This window comes from Apodemus sylvaticus, chromosome 12, assembly GCF_947179515.1.
Source record: "Apodemus sylvaticus chromosome 12, mApoSyl1.1, whole genome shotgun sequence".
NCBI classification, from domain to species: domain Eukaryota; kingdom Metazoa; phylum Chordata; class Mammalia; order Rodentia; family Muridae; genus Apodemus; species Apodemus sylvaticus.
The window spans coordinates 87,471,919-87,487,533 of record NC_067483.1 but is presented as its reverse complement, the minus strand read 5'-3'; the positions used below and the strand labels follow the sequence as shown (position 1 = coordinate 87,487,533).

At 36.9% G+C, this 15,615-nt stretch overlaps 1 protein-coding gene across 4 annotated transcripts in view; it reads right to left on the bottom strand.

Moving 5' to 3' along the window:
- Cdc42bpa (CDC42 binding protein kinase alpha) overlaps window positions 1-15,615 on the bottom strand; it is a 205,275-nt gene that overhangs the window by 108,415 nt on the left and 81,245 nt on the right. For all 4 annotated transcript variants that reach the window (XM_052201219.1, XM_052201217.1, XM_052201220.1 and 1 more), the window contains exons 6-8: window positions 6,146-6,239; window positions 2,622-2,822; window positions 382-630 (exon numbers count right to left, since the gene is read on the bottom strand). In XM_052201219.1, coding sequence (XP_052057179.1) covers window positions 382-630; window positions 2,622-2,822; window positions 6,146-6,239 — 544 coding nt within the window. The remainder of the gene's footprint in view (window positions 1-381; window positions 631-2,621; window positions 2,823-6,145; window positions 6,240-15,615) is intronic.

Sequence of the window (15,615 nt, the reverse complement as noted above, 5' to 3'; positions counted from 1 at the left end):
TTGTGAGTCACCATGTGGTTGCTGGGAATTGAACTCAGGACCTCTGAAGAGCAGTCAGTGCTCTTAACCACTGAGCCATCTCTCTAACCCCGAAATATACTTCTTAAAGCATCCAATCTTGTCTTCTTAGGAAACCTACTGACAGAATTATCTAAGGAACAAATCTTGAAGTTTGCTTTTGGTCATGGATGACTATGTTGAATTTACTTCAGTCTCTTAATTTTTTGATAGATGACAGAATAAAGCACTGGAAGTCATAAATACTATGTGACTAATAAAAGAAAAACAGTCCTGGCATCAGACTAACAAATAAAAGTGTTACTTTATAACCATACTTAAAATAACCAACAGGACAGGACATCTTCATAATGTCATACTCACAGAATTTTTTAAACAGTCGTCATCGACATCAAAATTTGATGTATCTGTTGGGCTACTAACTTCTGGAATGTAAGGTGCTTCACAATTTCGAATATTATCCCAATCAATTCCACTGAAAAACGGATGTTTCTTAAAATCTTCTATTCCATTTTGGCCAAGTCGATGTTCTCTGCTACAAATGAGTCTTCGAATAAGATCTTTAGCATTTTCTGACACATCTGTCACTTGTGTTGGAAACTGAAACCTCTCCTACACAAAGATATAAGGTGTGCAAATACAAACCAGCAGTTATCTTACGGAATGTGGTAGATTTATTTAAATGCATTTCCCTTTGAAAAGTGTCTAGTAAGTGTTTTTTATCAGACACAGCAGTGATACTGTAGGGAGACACAGGGATGATGGACATAAATCCTTGTCCAAAGAGAATTTTCAATTCTCTAAGTTACTTCCTAACAGATAAAGTATAAAAAGAGAAGGGCAGATGCTATAGAGCAGAGGTTCTCTGCCTGCGGGTTGCAACCCCTTTATGGGTCACATATCAGATACCCTGCATATCAGATATATACATTATAATTCACAACAGTAGTAAAATTACAGTTATAAAATAACAATAGAATAATGTTATGTCTAAGAGTCTCCACACATGAGGAGCTGTATTAAAGGGTTGCAGTGTTAGAAAGTGGAGAACCACTGCTCTAGAATGTTAAGTTTCTGTTAAAATCAGGTGGATCTGATTATGAGTAGCAGAATTTAACTCAGTGTTTCCTAAGATAAAATGTCCAGATAAAATATAAGATAACAGATTCATTAAACAACTGAAAAATTAACATGTATCTGGCACTATCCAAAGTGATTTACTTACTTAGCCCATTTGATCCTCTTAATAGTCACACTGAGTCGGAACTGCTAGTATGACAGTCTTGTAGAAGAGGAAACTGAGAGTCATTTTCTCAATGCATACAACTAATGCTAGGAAAGGGTTTCTCTCTCTTTCTAGACCTGTGCGTTCAGCTGCATGCTACACTGAAGTGACCTCCTTCTGAATGGTACACGTGCCATTTTGCACACTGCACACTTCTCCCTAGTTTTCAGCTCTTCATAACTACTTACTGCACTATCATTACCGCTCAGATGACACAAAGTCCCTAAAATTGATTTATATGTAGGAAAAAACTAATCAGGTTTGCATCACCTAAACCAATGAAAAATTACAGGTTATCCTAGTCTTCTGGTGACATTCAGATGCATATTGAGAACTTTTGTAACTGTTCCCAATTTTTGAAACTGGACAGTTATCCTTCTTTTGCTGTGTTTATTTTGTTTCACTTAGATCTACATTCCTAGAGTTTTATGATTTCATTCTGGCTGTGTATATGGATTGTAGCCAGTGTTTTGTGATCATTAACACTGGAACAGATATCCTACATATACAGCATTGCTATACATATCCCAACCAGGCTGACTTCTAGGACTGACCTTGCTCCATCAAAAGCTCTAACCATAATTTTATGACTCAAGATGTACAGCTGTTAACTTTGTGACAGGAAGTTACAACTTGTAGTTCTGTCAATAAAATGTGAGGAGTGCCCATGAGGCTGCATGTGTTAGAGTACAGATGTTTCATTTTGTACTTGCTAGATTTACAGAAGAATCTCAGTAAAACAAAACAAAACTATGATTGTGGTGTATGACTATAGGTGTGTGGATGTGTGCGCACAGAAGTGCCATGCTGCCCATATGAAGGGTCAGAGGACAACTCTGTGGAGTCAGTTCCCTCCTTACATCTTTCTGTATTTCAGGGATTGAACTGAGGTCAGAAGTCGTGTAGAGCAAGTACCGTAACTACAGAGTCATCTTCTGACGCCAACAAATCTCACTTTTATCTCTATTCACACGTGTCACTGCCTATTAATGATGCTGAGAATTTGTGTATGGATACTTGTCCTGATTGTACATATTACAGAGTTAATACTGATTGAAAAAAACTAACCACCTTGGAACTCTATTACTCAACTACATAGACCATAGGCCAAGTTTCAATTGGGAGCACTTCTAAACAAAATATAGTAAAAAGTTAAAACTAATTACTTCTTCATAGATTATGATTAAGAATGATTATCCCCCAAATAATCAAAAAATATGAGTTTTCATTGTTTTGAAAACAGTATTTTCTCTTGACAATGACATTAATTTATTATATCCACTTACTGTAAAAATTATAAAAAAGTAAATATACTAACTTTGTGATTCATAATTTTTCCATATGTCTCCACCAGAGATTCCGCATAGAATGGCGTTTCTCCATAAAGCATCTCATACATACAGACCCCCAAAGACCACCAGTCACACTCTGGTCCATATCTGCCTTTTCCATCTTCCATAGCCTGAAGGATTTCCGGAGAAATATAATCTGGTGTTCCAACTGCCACCGAGGACTGGACCTAATGAAGTTCAAATTTTTATTAATATATTAAAAAAATAATTTTAAATTAGAAATAGGTACTTGAGATATACAGTATATATGTAGTATTATAACAAGACATTTTTATCACCTGTATTTAGTCTCCTGATTTACAGAATAATTTTATATAGCCTTTATATTAATAGTCTTCATTACTCAATTTTATAGAACTTGTTTGAGTCATTAACAATAAAATGAATGTTTCACCTACAGCATTATTATTGTTTAATTTTGTTTTGTTTTGGTAGTCAGAGACAAGTTCTGGCTTATAGCTGAGGCTAGCCTCAAACTCAAAATCCCCCTCACTTGGCTTCCCAAGTGCTGGGATTACAGCACTACTATATCAGCTTTCTTACTGTTTTTTAAATTATTTAACTATATAACTAACCAATCAAAACATGTATGTATGTATGTATGTATGTATGTATGTATGTATGTATATGTATTATAGTAGAACTAAAAATTTACAGTTAGATATGACTAGGAACAACACTGATACTTTTCCATCCCTAAGCATAAGTCTAAGAAAACTGAAGGTTGATTAGTTATCATACATTAAGTTCTAAGCTGCACCAGGCATGATGTACCTTAAATACCAGCACTGAGATGGAGCTCTATGTTTTTGTGGCCATCCTGGTCTACAAAGCAAATTCCAGGCCACCTAAGGATATTATACAGTAAGACCTTTTCTCAGAAAGCAAAAAAAAAAAAAAAAAAAAAAAAAAAAAAAAAAACTAAGTGGAAAAAGTATAGACTTTAAACCAAAATTCTTAACTTTAAAAAGTTGAAAATATAATTAAGCAAGTTAGACAGGTAAAAATGAAAATCACAAATTAATAACTTATCAACTTATTTTTAGCATCTGGAAGAACACTATTTTCCACAGTCAGCACCCTGTTTTGTACTCCTCCTAACAGTGTCCAGAGGCTCTAACTCCTCTGTGGACAGTACTTGCTGTTCCTGGGTGGTAGCAGCTCCCCTCCTGGGCAGAAGATGCCCTCACAGAGGGGTCACAGGCTCTGCACTTGTGTTTCTCTAATGAGAGGTTTTACTGAGTATCTTACGTGTGATTATTCCCATTTGTAAACCTGTAGGAAATTCCACTTATTCTTCACTGTGACTGTTGTTTTTCTGTTGCTGAGCTTGGAACAAAGCTCCAGGAAAGACCTGTACCTCCCCGGTGCCTCCCAAGGTAGCCGTGGGCAGGTGAGAATGTTGCAGGCCAGGATCCAACTGTACTCTGTAACTATTCCTCACATACTCAGAGATGTGATTGGCACATACTGTTGCAGTTCTGTATGCACTCTTCTCATTCTGCCCACTGTGTCATTTGATACATACACGCAAGCCTTTGAGGAGCATATAATTTACTATTACAGGGTAGAGGAGTTGTGATTCTGTGTTAGCCTCAAGACATTTGCCAAATTCAATCATTCAATCATAGCTCTTGTCATACACACACACACACACACACATACACAACACACACATATTTGGTTTTGACATAGATCTTTGGCCAGTTTAAATTAATTACTATATGTGGTATAGTAAATGTGGTATAAAGTAAAATAAGTTGATTATGTTGATTGGGAATGTAGTGAGAAAAAATGATTAACCTACAGTCAAGTAAACTATAAATAATTTTTAAAATAAAAAAAGTAAGGCATTAAAATATTTAAAATGAAATATGTTACCTTCCAAGGATAAAGAGAGTGAGAGAGCTAAGCTTGAACTGCACAGCAGGAGGCAGGAGAGGAAAGGCTAAACAACAAGCAAAATCTACAAGTACAGCACAAGCACTGAGTCACAGACCCAAGAGTGGGTCAAATTACCTGTTAAAGGACAGAGATTTAACACTGGGAAAGAAGTAAAACAAAATGGGTAAATGAGAGAAAAATCAGTTAAATAATTTATTTAAGCAAGATAAAGACAGAACGGAAGCACACTGTTGAAAGTGATGGGGTGGAAAGATGAATTATACATATATTAAACAAAATAAAGTTAAAGCAGTAATAGAATTAGCCAAACTATTAAGATTATTTTAATTCATCAGTATAATTGAATGGAAACTATATTGGGAAAAGTAGTATTTCATCAAATAGTAAGTTACAAAGGAGATGTGTAAAGCACTGACAATATGAAGGAAAAATTACCAAATCTAACATATTAAGGATTTTTAAATAATGGATAACAGAGAAAACCCTTAATAATATAAAATACAAATACAAAATCAGTTTTATATTACAGATTTGTATAGAACCCTGGTACTAAAAATTAGAGAAAATGTATTCTCTTTAAACAAATATGGAATACACAAAAAGTTGTCTATTATAAAATTATAAATTTCAGCAAGTCCAAAAGATGGAACAAAGCCCTAAAATAAGTCAGAACTATTTTCTGATAATGTAAAACCAGAAGTAAATCACCAAATTAATAAGATGCTATGAATAGTAAAAGGTATACCTCAACTAGGCCTGGTGGCACAGGTTAAGTAATTCCAGCTACTCAGGAGGCTGAGAATGAAGGATCATAAGTTCAAAGCCAGCCTAGGTAGCTTAGAACAGTCTTCTACTGTAATATTGGAAACAGAGGCAGAAGGATTTCCAGAAGCTATGGACCAGCCAGCCACTGTGATTTACACAGCAGTGGACAAGAATGGTCTATAAGGTGGAAAGCGAGGACCCAGTGGCCTCTGACCTCCACATGCACCAAATTCACACATCAAAATGCAACTACATACACACGTGCACCCACCCACACACATCATAAATATACAAATAAAAAGCAATAAAATTTGAGAATATATGCTTTAAAATGGAACATGAATTTAAGAATTTAAATAGCAAATGCTAAGCAAATAGGAACACATAACTAACATCATCTAGAATCATCTTGAAAAACAAAGTTCATTTGCTGAATATTGTACTTCCAAACTAGTGTAAAATTAGAAAAAAGGTACAAATGAAGATGGAGTTTTGTTTTCTTTTTCTATATGAAACTTACCTTATTTATCACTCTAAAAACTTATGAACATTTCAAATAAAATAATAGGCATAAGCCAAAAAAGATACAAGACTCTTAAAAGTGTCATTCTCAAGCTAACTACTTATTGTGAGCAGGTAAAATAACTGGATAGGCAAGCCTTGTTATGTACAGGTATAGCCAAAGCTTTGTAGGAGGAGGTGGGCACATACAGATGGGTGGCTGGGCAGAAGTAAGTGCAAACAGGAGTCTCTAGAACATAGAAGACATGGAAAAGGGAATGTTTGTGAGTAGAACAATTTATAATTTTTGTTTATTTACCGTTCCATCTTCCATCAGCTTCAGACAAGAACCAAAATCTGCTAAACGAATATGTCCATTCATATCCATCAAAATATTGTCAGGTTTGATGTCTCTGAAAAAAAAATACGTTTAAGTTTTAGTTGGAAAATAATCATACAATTTTACATAAAAAACTTCAACTACCTTTTAAAAAATATTCTAAGAGAGGCAACTGAATATTTGAGTTCAAGGCCAACCTGGTCTACAGAGTAAGTTCCAGGACAGTCAGGCTCTACACAGAGAAACCTGTTTCAAAACCCTTGCCCCCTGCAAAAAAAAAGACTTTAAGAGGCTGGAGAGATGTGGTAAAGAGTAATGGCTGCCCTTCCAGAGATCCCAAGTTCAATTCCAAGCAACCATATGATGGCTCATTAACCATCTGTAATGGTATCTGACGCCCTCTTCTGGTGTGTCTGAAGACAAAGCAAACACACATATATTTATACATATGTGTTTATGTATACACACATATACATATATGTGTGTATAGTAAATGAATAAATCTTTTAAAAGTATTCTAAGAAAAGTATGTTTTATGGGTTCCATCCTAGTTGTGATCCATATTAAAGCTTTCTAAAGCATTGATTGTTTCAGTAATTCCATGATATAAAAAGTACTCTGGTAATTTTCACTCTGGAAATACTTTTGGGAATGAAAGCACTCTCTATTGAGAGGATGGTCACACAGGCATGTCACTGAACACTGTCCTGTACACTGTACACTGTAGTGCCTGCACTTTTATCACACGTGCCTCAATTTAAAAATGCAGAGGAAAGTATGAGCCTCTACAGACATGATAATGAACGGAGCCTTGTGGAGAGGACTGCATTATAAACTTCATTTCTTTAAACATTCTTAGCTTATACACATAACTTCTGTTTCTACTAGAATGTATTACAGTGGTTTTGATCTTTTCTAATAAAATGTATATTGTACCCACTCCTCAAATACAATGTGACTGATGAACTCGGACAACCCGGTGTGTTTGTAGTCCCATTTTTAATACTGATCATGCTTCACTGCTGTCTGGCTGGTTTGCTCTGAGGCAGAGCATTGCTCTGAGGCCTATGATCCCTCAGGCTACCAGAGAGTGGTTGGAACTCCTGGCAATTCTCTTTCTGCAGCCTCCAGTGTGCTGAAATTATAGGTGTGAGCTTCCATATCCAGCTACTCCGTTCTTCTAAGATTACCATATAGTACCTAAGTGCGTGACAGCCATCCTACTGCCCAGGTAGGTACAATCATTACCCTGTCTACAGAGAAGGAAGCTAAACCACACTGAGTTCACTGTCAGGATTCACAGCCAGGCATCTACCTCCAGATTCCATGTTCTATGCTATTTATCAACTTTCAAACTAGGATCTGTCTACAGTGACAATGTACCAGTAATTAAACTAGTGACTTTTAATAAAGTATTTGTGTTTTTATTGATTTTTTTAATATACTAATATCTGCCTATTATTCTTCCCTTATTTCTGTATCTTTCATCCATGTTACTTAACTTCATTTTGCTTAACTTTATTTTACCTTTTTCTTCTCTATAATTAAAGTTAATTTTGCTTTTCTTCACAGCTTCCTGAGCTAGAGACTTAATTCATTTTTTACCTCATTCCTTTTCAATTATTTCCATTTAAGGTTGGAGATGTTCTGATATAGAACACTTTTACTTTCACTTCATTATAAATAATTTTTAGTTTCCATTGTGATCTCTGTAAGGCACAGTTTACAAATACAATTTCAAGCTAACTCCCTGTTATCTCAGCACTATGGAGAATCAGAAGTTTACAGTTGACCTGGTCTACAGGAGAAAAAGAATAATCACTAAACAGGACTTCCCCCTGGTGTCTCAGAAAGGACATTGTCTCAATTCATAAATCACTGTTCACCTTTAGGGTCTCCACAAAACTTGTCATTTTAAACCAAGTGCTACTGGTTCGTTGGTTAACATTTACCTCTCCTCTACCCAGAAAGAGCTGTGGAGATGAAAACATAGAGCGTCTACTTCCCCAAACTGGGTCAGTGTGCTGTGCACAACAGTTGCTATGCTAATAATTCCATAAGTTTATAAGATCAACAATGCCCTTCATGTGGACACCTCAGCAGTCGAGACGTGTCTCACATGATAACCAGCGCTTTTCTTCCAGTGGCTAAGAAGGGAGCAGTACAGGGCAGGCTCCCTTCTTCTGAATGAGACAATTCTGATAAGACGGAGTGATTTTATATGACTGTATCACTGTATCTGCCAGAAACTTTGTATATCCCGATGCCGGGAAAGTCTATCACTTCCACTTTTCCTACTAATGACAACACTGCCACAGATACTCCTATACAACAATCTTCACAAAGAAAGACTGTAATCAATGTTTTCATAATGTAAATGAGGCACATCCAGATTATTTCCTTCTGATAAATTCATAAGTGATTGGATAAAAACAGATGTATAGACATCCAGTTTTTGAGGAAAATAAACAAATGGACATATCATTGCCAAGAAAAAAATACAGTCTCAACTTAGTGACCAGTGAAGAAGTAGTTTCTCTTAAAAAAAAAAAGATTTATTTATTATTATGTAAGTACACTGTAGCTGTCTTCAGACACTCCAGGAGAAGGTGTCAGATCTTGTTACAGATAGTTATGAGCCACCATGTGGTTGCTGGGATTTGAACTCAGGACCTTTGGAAGAGCAGTTGGTGCTCTTAACCGCTGAGCCATCTCTCCAGCCCCAAAAAAGTAGTTTTTCATTCTGTACAATGATAGGGAGTATCAATCACTTTAAACTTTGTCAGTCTCATAACTAAAACACAATACTTATTTGATTACTTGTGACATTAAATATTTTATTCATACTCATACATGATTGATTGATTTATATCTACTAATTAACCTATCACTTATATATTAAAGTTTTTAACTGTCCTATGATTTGAAAACATGGACACATTCGTTTCAATTACAACTTCATAACAAATTATTTCCCTATTTGCCAGGGGCTAACCCAGCATCCAGTTCCCCAAGGAAGGCAGCAGAGAGGGGGGTATGGAGTCAGTGATTGCTAGGCCAAAAGCTGCTTACTTTCTCTTTAATTCTTTGTTATTCTGTGGCCAGGAGCCACTGGCTTCAGGCAATTTAACTCCTGCTAACATTAGCAAGGAAGGGATTAAGAAAAAATGATTTAGCTCTCTGTACTATTTTCTCTCTGGCTCAAGGGCCCTTTAGTTGGCCAGACTTGAAGCTCAAAATACACACACACATACACACACACACACACACACACACACATTGATATTATTCACATTCTCACTCTCTCTCCCTCTCTCCCTCTCCTTCTCCCTCTCTCCTTCTCTGCCCCTCTCTGCCCCTCTCTCTCCCTCCCTCTCTTTTTCTCTCTCTCTCCCCCTCCCTCCCTCCCTCGCACCCCTGGGCCCAACCACATGTTGCATCAATTTCACCAGTGCACATGCATACTTATACTCAAACACATATATCTACATACATATATATGCACATACATATAGACAGACAGAATATACATATATACATGTGGTAGATGGAGCAGGAGGTCCAAAAGCCACACTATTTGTTCTCCCTGGCAATTCAGACCTTCTTAGAGAAACGTTCTTTATAAAATTATCTCATAGATAAATGTTACACAAAAGGGGAGTTACAGAAGGAATGGAAAGAGTTGTTGATGTCTCTGGAAATTCCACATATCTCCTCAGCAGCAAAACTTCTGCACATGTAGGGAACCAAGCCACAAACCTGATTATTCCTGTCACTAATTCACCCCAGCAAAAGGGTCCACAAAGGGTCCAAAAGGACCCCAAAAGGGTCCAAAAAAATGTGAATTTTTAAAAGTCACATTTGGGGTCTGAATTTATAGTTCAATAGTATAGCACTTGTCTTCCATGAACGATATATCATCTGACTTATAAGAATACTTGAAACATCTAAATTGAAAAGAAAAATAGAAATCAAGGAAGGGTATTAGCAAGGAAAAGTATAAATTAGAGGCAGGTGCACAAGCAGAACATTTTTTGACTCAACAATAAGCGTCTGCTTCTATAGAGCAAGTTTAAGAGTTTTCCAATATATTACTCATACCATATTTGTAGTATAGTGTGACATTTTGATTCCTACATATATCTCCTTCAGAATTATAGGCATCCTCTTCCCAAGCCCACATCCCTTTCTTGGAACAACCCATATGTACTGAATAACTGATATATGGAGTACAAAGGTCAAACAATTTTGACCAAGCTAACAAGGACACAGAAGGCCACAAACCGTCCAGAATTTCAAGTAGTGTCATCTGAAGCTTTGGCTTTCAGTTGTCTAACTTCTTTTCCACACAGTTATCCTGGTCCTCCCAATTCCCTTCTGTGGGTGTTAATTCCTGATGAACATCCTTCTGACACAAATGGATTCAGCTTCTGCTCCTGGAGAACCAAGTTACTGGGGATGACAATCTACACTTTCTGATCTAACAAGCAAAAATGACATCTGGCATTCAGATTAACACTGACTCGGGGATGTCTTATAATAAGGTAACAGCTGGCCAACCAGATACCAACTACTGTCAACAAAGGAGAGAAGGAAACACAAGTCAAGATGTCACAATCCTCACAATCTACAAAAAGTAAGAGAAGTGCTTAAAAACGATAAATTTTTTCTACATTATCTTCAGAAGTACATTATTCCAGTCTCTCCAATTTGAACATGAATGTAACCAATTATTTATAAAGGTTTTAAAATCAGTAACTCCTTATTAAGCAAAAAAAAAAAAAAATTAACATTGGGTTTAAAAAGTAGAGCATCTAAGAATTTCATGAATTCATTGTTTCTAATGGCCGAATAGTACTTCATTGTGTAAATATAATTTGTAAATACACATTTTTTGTATCCATTCCTCCGTTGAAGGACACCTGGGTTCTTTCCAGCTTCTGGCTACTACAAATAGGGCTGCTATGAACATAGTGGAGCATGTGTCCTTATTGAATGCTGAAGAATCCTCTGGGTATATGACAAGGAGTGGTATAGCAGGGTCCTCAGGAAGTGTCATGCCCAGTTTTCTGAGGAACCGCCAGACTGATTTCCAAAGTGGTTGCACCATCTTGCAATCCCACCAGCAGTGGAAGAGTGTTCCTCTTTCTCCACATCCTCGCCAACACCTGCTGTCTCCTGAGTTTTGGACCTTAGCCATTCTGACTGGTGTGAGGTGAAATCTCAGGGTTGTTTTGATTTGCATTCCCCTAATGATTAATGATGTTGAACATTTCTTAAGGTGTTTCTCAGCCCTCCGAAGTTCTTCATGTGAAAATTATTTGTTTAGCTCAATACCCCACTTTTTAATGGGGTTATTTGGTTCTCTGGGTTCTACCTTCTTAAGTTCTTTGTATCTATTAGATATTAGCCCTCTGTCGGATTTAGGGTTGGTGAAGATCCTTTCCCAATCTGTTGGTTGATGTTTTATCCTTTTGACAGTGTCCTTTGCCTTACAGAAACTTTGTAGTTTTATGAGGTCCCATTTGTCAATTCTTGATCTTAGAGTGTAAGCTACTGGTGTTCTATTCAGGAACTTTTCCCCTGTGCCCATGTCCTCAAGGGTCTTCCCCAGTTTCTTTTCTATTAGTTTCAGTGTCAGGTTTTTTGTGGAGGTCCTTGATCCATTTGGAGTTGAGCTTGGTACAAGGAGATAAGAATGGATCGATTAGCATTCTTCTGCATGCTGACCTCCAATTGAACCAGCACCATTTGTTGAAAAGACTATCTTTTTTCCACTGGATGCTTTCAGCTCCTTTGTCGAAGATCAAGTGACCATAGGTGTGTTGGTTCATTTCTGGGTCCTCAATCCTATTCCATTGATCCGCTTGCCTGACATTGTACCAATACCATGAAATTCTTAGACAAATGGATGGAGCTGGAGAACATCATACTAAGTGAGGTAACACAGTCTCAAAAGATCAATCATGGTATACACTCACTGATAAGTGGGTATTAGCCTAGAAACTTTGAATACCCAAGACATAATTCACATATTAAATGATGTCCAAAAAGAATAGAGGAGTGGAAAGACTCAATGCAACAGTATAGGGGAATACCAGAACAGGGAAGTGGGAAGGGGTAGATGGAGGAACAGGGGGAGGGGGAAGAGGGCTTATGGGATTTGCGGGGAGTGGGGACCCAGAAAAGGGGAAATCATTTGAACTGTAAGTAAAAAAATATATCAATAGTCGGGCAGTGGTGGCGCACACCTTTAATCCCAGCACTTGGGAGGCAGAGGCAAGCGGATTTCTTAGTTCGAGGCCAGGCTGGTCTACAGAGTGAGCTCCAGGACAGCCATGGCTACACAGAGAAACTCTGTCTCGAACCCCTCCCCCCCAAAAAAAGAAACTTGAAAAAAATATATCAATAAAGAAAAAAAAAAGAAAAAAAAAGAAAAAAAAGAAAAAAAGAAAAAAGAAAAAAGTAGAGCATCATGTTAAGGCTACTCCAGTCCAATATGCTAGACTTGACTATCTTAGGACAGCAAAGTCAGTATTTAAAAAGGTACACATTTTTATAACAGGGAAATATTTTTAAAACATTCAAATTCAATGATATATAGATAGGAGGCTAGAAGCATGATTATAGAAATTTTACCTTGGTAATAATAAAATGTTGTATTATTTAACCTACAAAGTGGAAGTTTTTAACTCTGACTAGCCTTCAAAGTAACTAGAGAGGTTAATTAACTCCACCAGATAGGCCACAATATCATGAGTCAGAATGCTCTATAGGTATTGGCACTGAGGTCTAGATTAAGACCTCTATTTCCCTTTCCCATAAGCATCATGGCTACTCTCCAACATTTGTATTGTTCATATAATTTAGAAGACTACTCTTCCAAAGGAATATATTTATTTTTACTTTTTGATTACATTATACTTCTCCTTTACATTCTATGTATTTTAAAAATCATACTGAATTAAAATACAACTGGACTGAATGTTAAAATTATCCTGTAACTTTGCCAAAACTTTTGTACCCATAGAAAAGGTGAAAAATCTACACTGATAAAATTAAGTCTTCCTTGAGCTCAGGCTGCAGAGCATTTCAAGAGTACATAATGGTAATGATTTTTCTGTATATCAAGTAGGTAACTGGCCAATTATCTCCAAAAACCCATTCTAGAGGAGACAATATCAGGGTGAAACATGGAAAAGGCTTGTAACACACTCTTTATGTATTTCTAAGGGACAGTGGATAAAAACCTCTCAGTAATTTATTATAGGGTATTTCTCACAACAAATCCTATAAAACATAATTGATATACTTCTTGTGATTTACAGATATGCTTTGCTCTAACATATTATTAAATTATTAATATTATTAAAATCAAGGAGAGAAGATAAGTAAAAATTGCAATTTTTGAGTCTCAAACATGGAACAAATCATATAAAGGAAAAGTAGCAGTATGCAGAAATCAACAAGTAAGTTAACTAGTTTTTGGTTTGGGAATTAGTAGTGCATTTTAAAAAATACATTGTATTTTAAGATTTATACAAGCTAAAAACTGTAGTAATGATGATGATGATGATGAAAGACAGGAACATGAAATCAGTACATTATCCCAAATCTCAATTCACCTTCAGAAAAAGGTTTTGTTGACAAAATGATAGTGTTGTAGCCCTAAGGATATTTAACCTGCTCTGAAACTCCAGGTTTTTTCACAAGGAAAAAAAGGTTAGCATAAAAAATATGGAAATGTGTACATTGAAAGAGGATGTTTTTCCCCTGATTAAGTTTATTAGCGTCTGTGTGGAAGTAACAACAGCTTTCTCCAGTCAGTTCTCTCCTACAATCATGGTTTCCAGGGGTCCAGCTCAGGGCAGAGACAAGCACTTGTACTCAGAGCCATCCAACTAGTCCTTCTTGACGTCTACACAACAGTTGTCTGGAAGTCTGTATTTTAGTTACAGGTGTGCACAAGTATCTTGTGTGGGGAGGTGATATGGAGGCCAGGAGAGGACCTGGGACCCCCAGAGCTGAACTTCCAGTTAACAGTCACCCACGGTGGGTGGGGAAGTGAACTAAGGTCCTCTGCTAGAGGGAACAGACACACTTAACTAGCCCCTCAAATACAAGGTCTTAGTCATTATGAGTATTTGTTCCTTTTCATATCTTGGCATCAAGTTATCTTAAGTACTCTTACCTTAAGTTACCTAAATCCGTTATAGAAAAGCAAACTGGGGAAGATCAGGTGCAGGAAATAAGGAGACAGAATGAACAGAAGAAAGGAAAAGAGGACTGAATTTAATCATCATATAACCTGAATATTCAAAGTAATAATGACTGATGTAATCCTCTGTGATGTTTATACATATTTCATGTCTAAGTAATAATTGCCACATTGTTTCTAAGTAATGACTGAGAAAGGAGGTGTCATGCGGCAGTAACCTCCTGATCCATTCCCATAAAAAGTCCCTTGAAAAGTCAAGCCTAAAAGAAGAAACTCTCAGAGATGCCTATGCCTTTACTAACTACCAACTGATTCAACAGTACATTGCTGACACTAGCTTGCCCCATTCACCTGTACCCTTCCCTGAGACTTTATGTGTAATGAGGTTCGCCTAACATTTCATAGCTGAGTTAGCTATACAAGCAAGCCCCCGTCACGGTCCTTTGAGTCATATTTATATTCTCTCCAAACATCATGTGTCCTCCACTGGTCTTGGCTTCATCACATGTCTTGCCTCAGCACATGAGTGTATTTTAGCAAAACTCTACATGAGTCTATATCAGCTGACATCACTCTACCAATCAGCCCAAGTCCCCAGAAGTCGCAAGAAGCCCCAGATACCTCACAAGTTTTGGGGCGGGGGGGGGGGTTCCTTCTCTGGAGTCACAACAATTAGAGCTCAGTTACGCAACATAAGGCGAACCAATACATGTTTATTGCCAGTGAAGAATCCTTCATCACGTGTCCTTTCACGTGCTTGCTTTAGCTGAACATCCTTTCACCTGTGTTTGCTTCAGTGAAATGTTCCTTCACATGTCTGCTTTAGCAAAACATCCTTTTACCTGTGTCCACTTCAGGAAACACTCCTTCACATGTTTGCCCCAGCAAAGCACCATCCAAAACAAATGACTTCCCAAAGAACCCTTAAGTTTCCACTTCAATAAAATTCACTGAAATAACATCGTCTAAATTTCTATTTATATGCCCTATTTATACCTGCAAGTCTGTCTTGCTCACATTTTAATTTGTGGAAGCCACAGACATTTAATGCATTTTTGGTCACAAGGCTTTGCCACTGCAAAGTTTAATAATAAACTTATCTTTTATTTTACTTTCCCATATAAGCCTCTTGTTCTCCCACTCCCCAGTTTTACTTTATTTGAAAGTCAGTAATTATATTTGAATTAATGGGCCACACCATCCATTATGCTACAGTTGCTCTATAGGATAT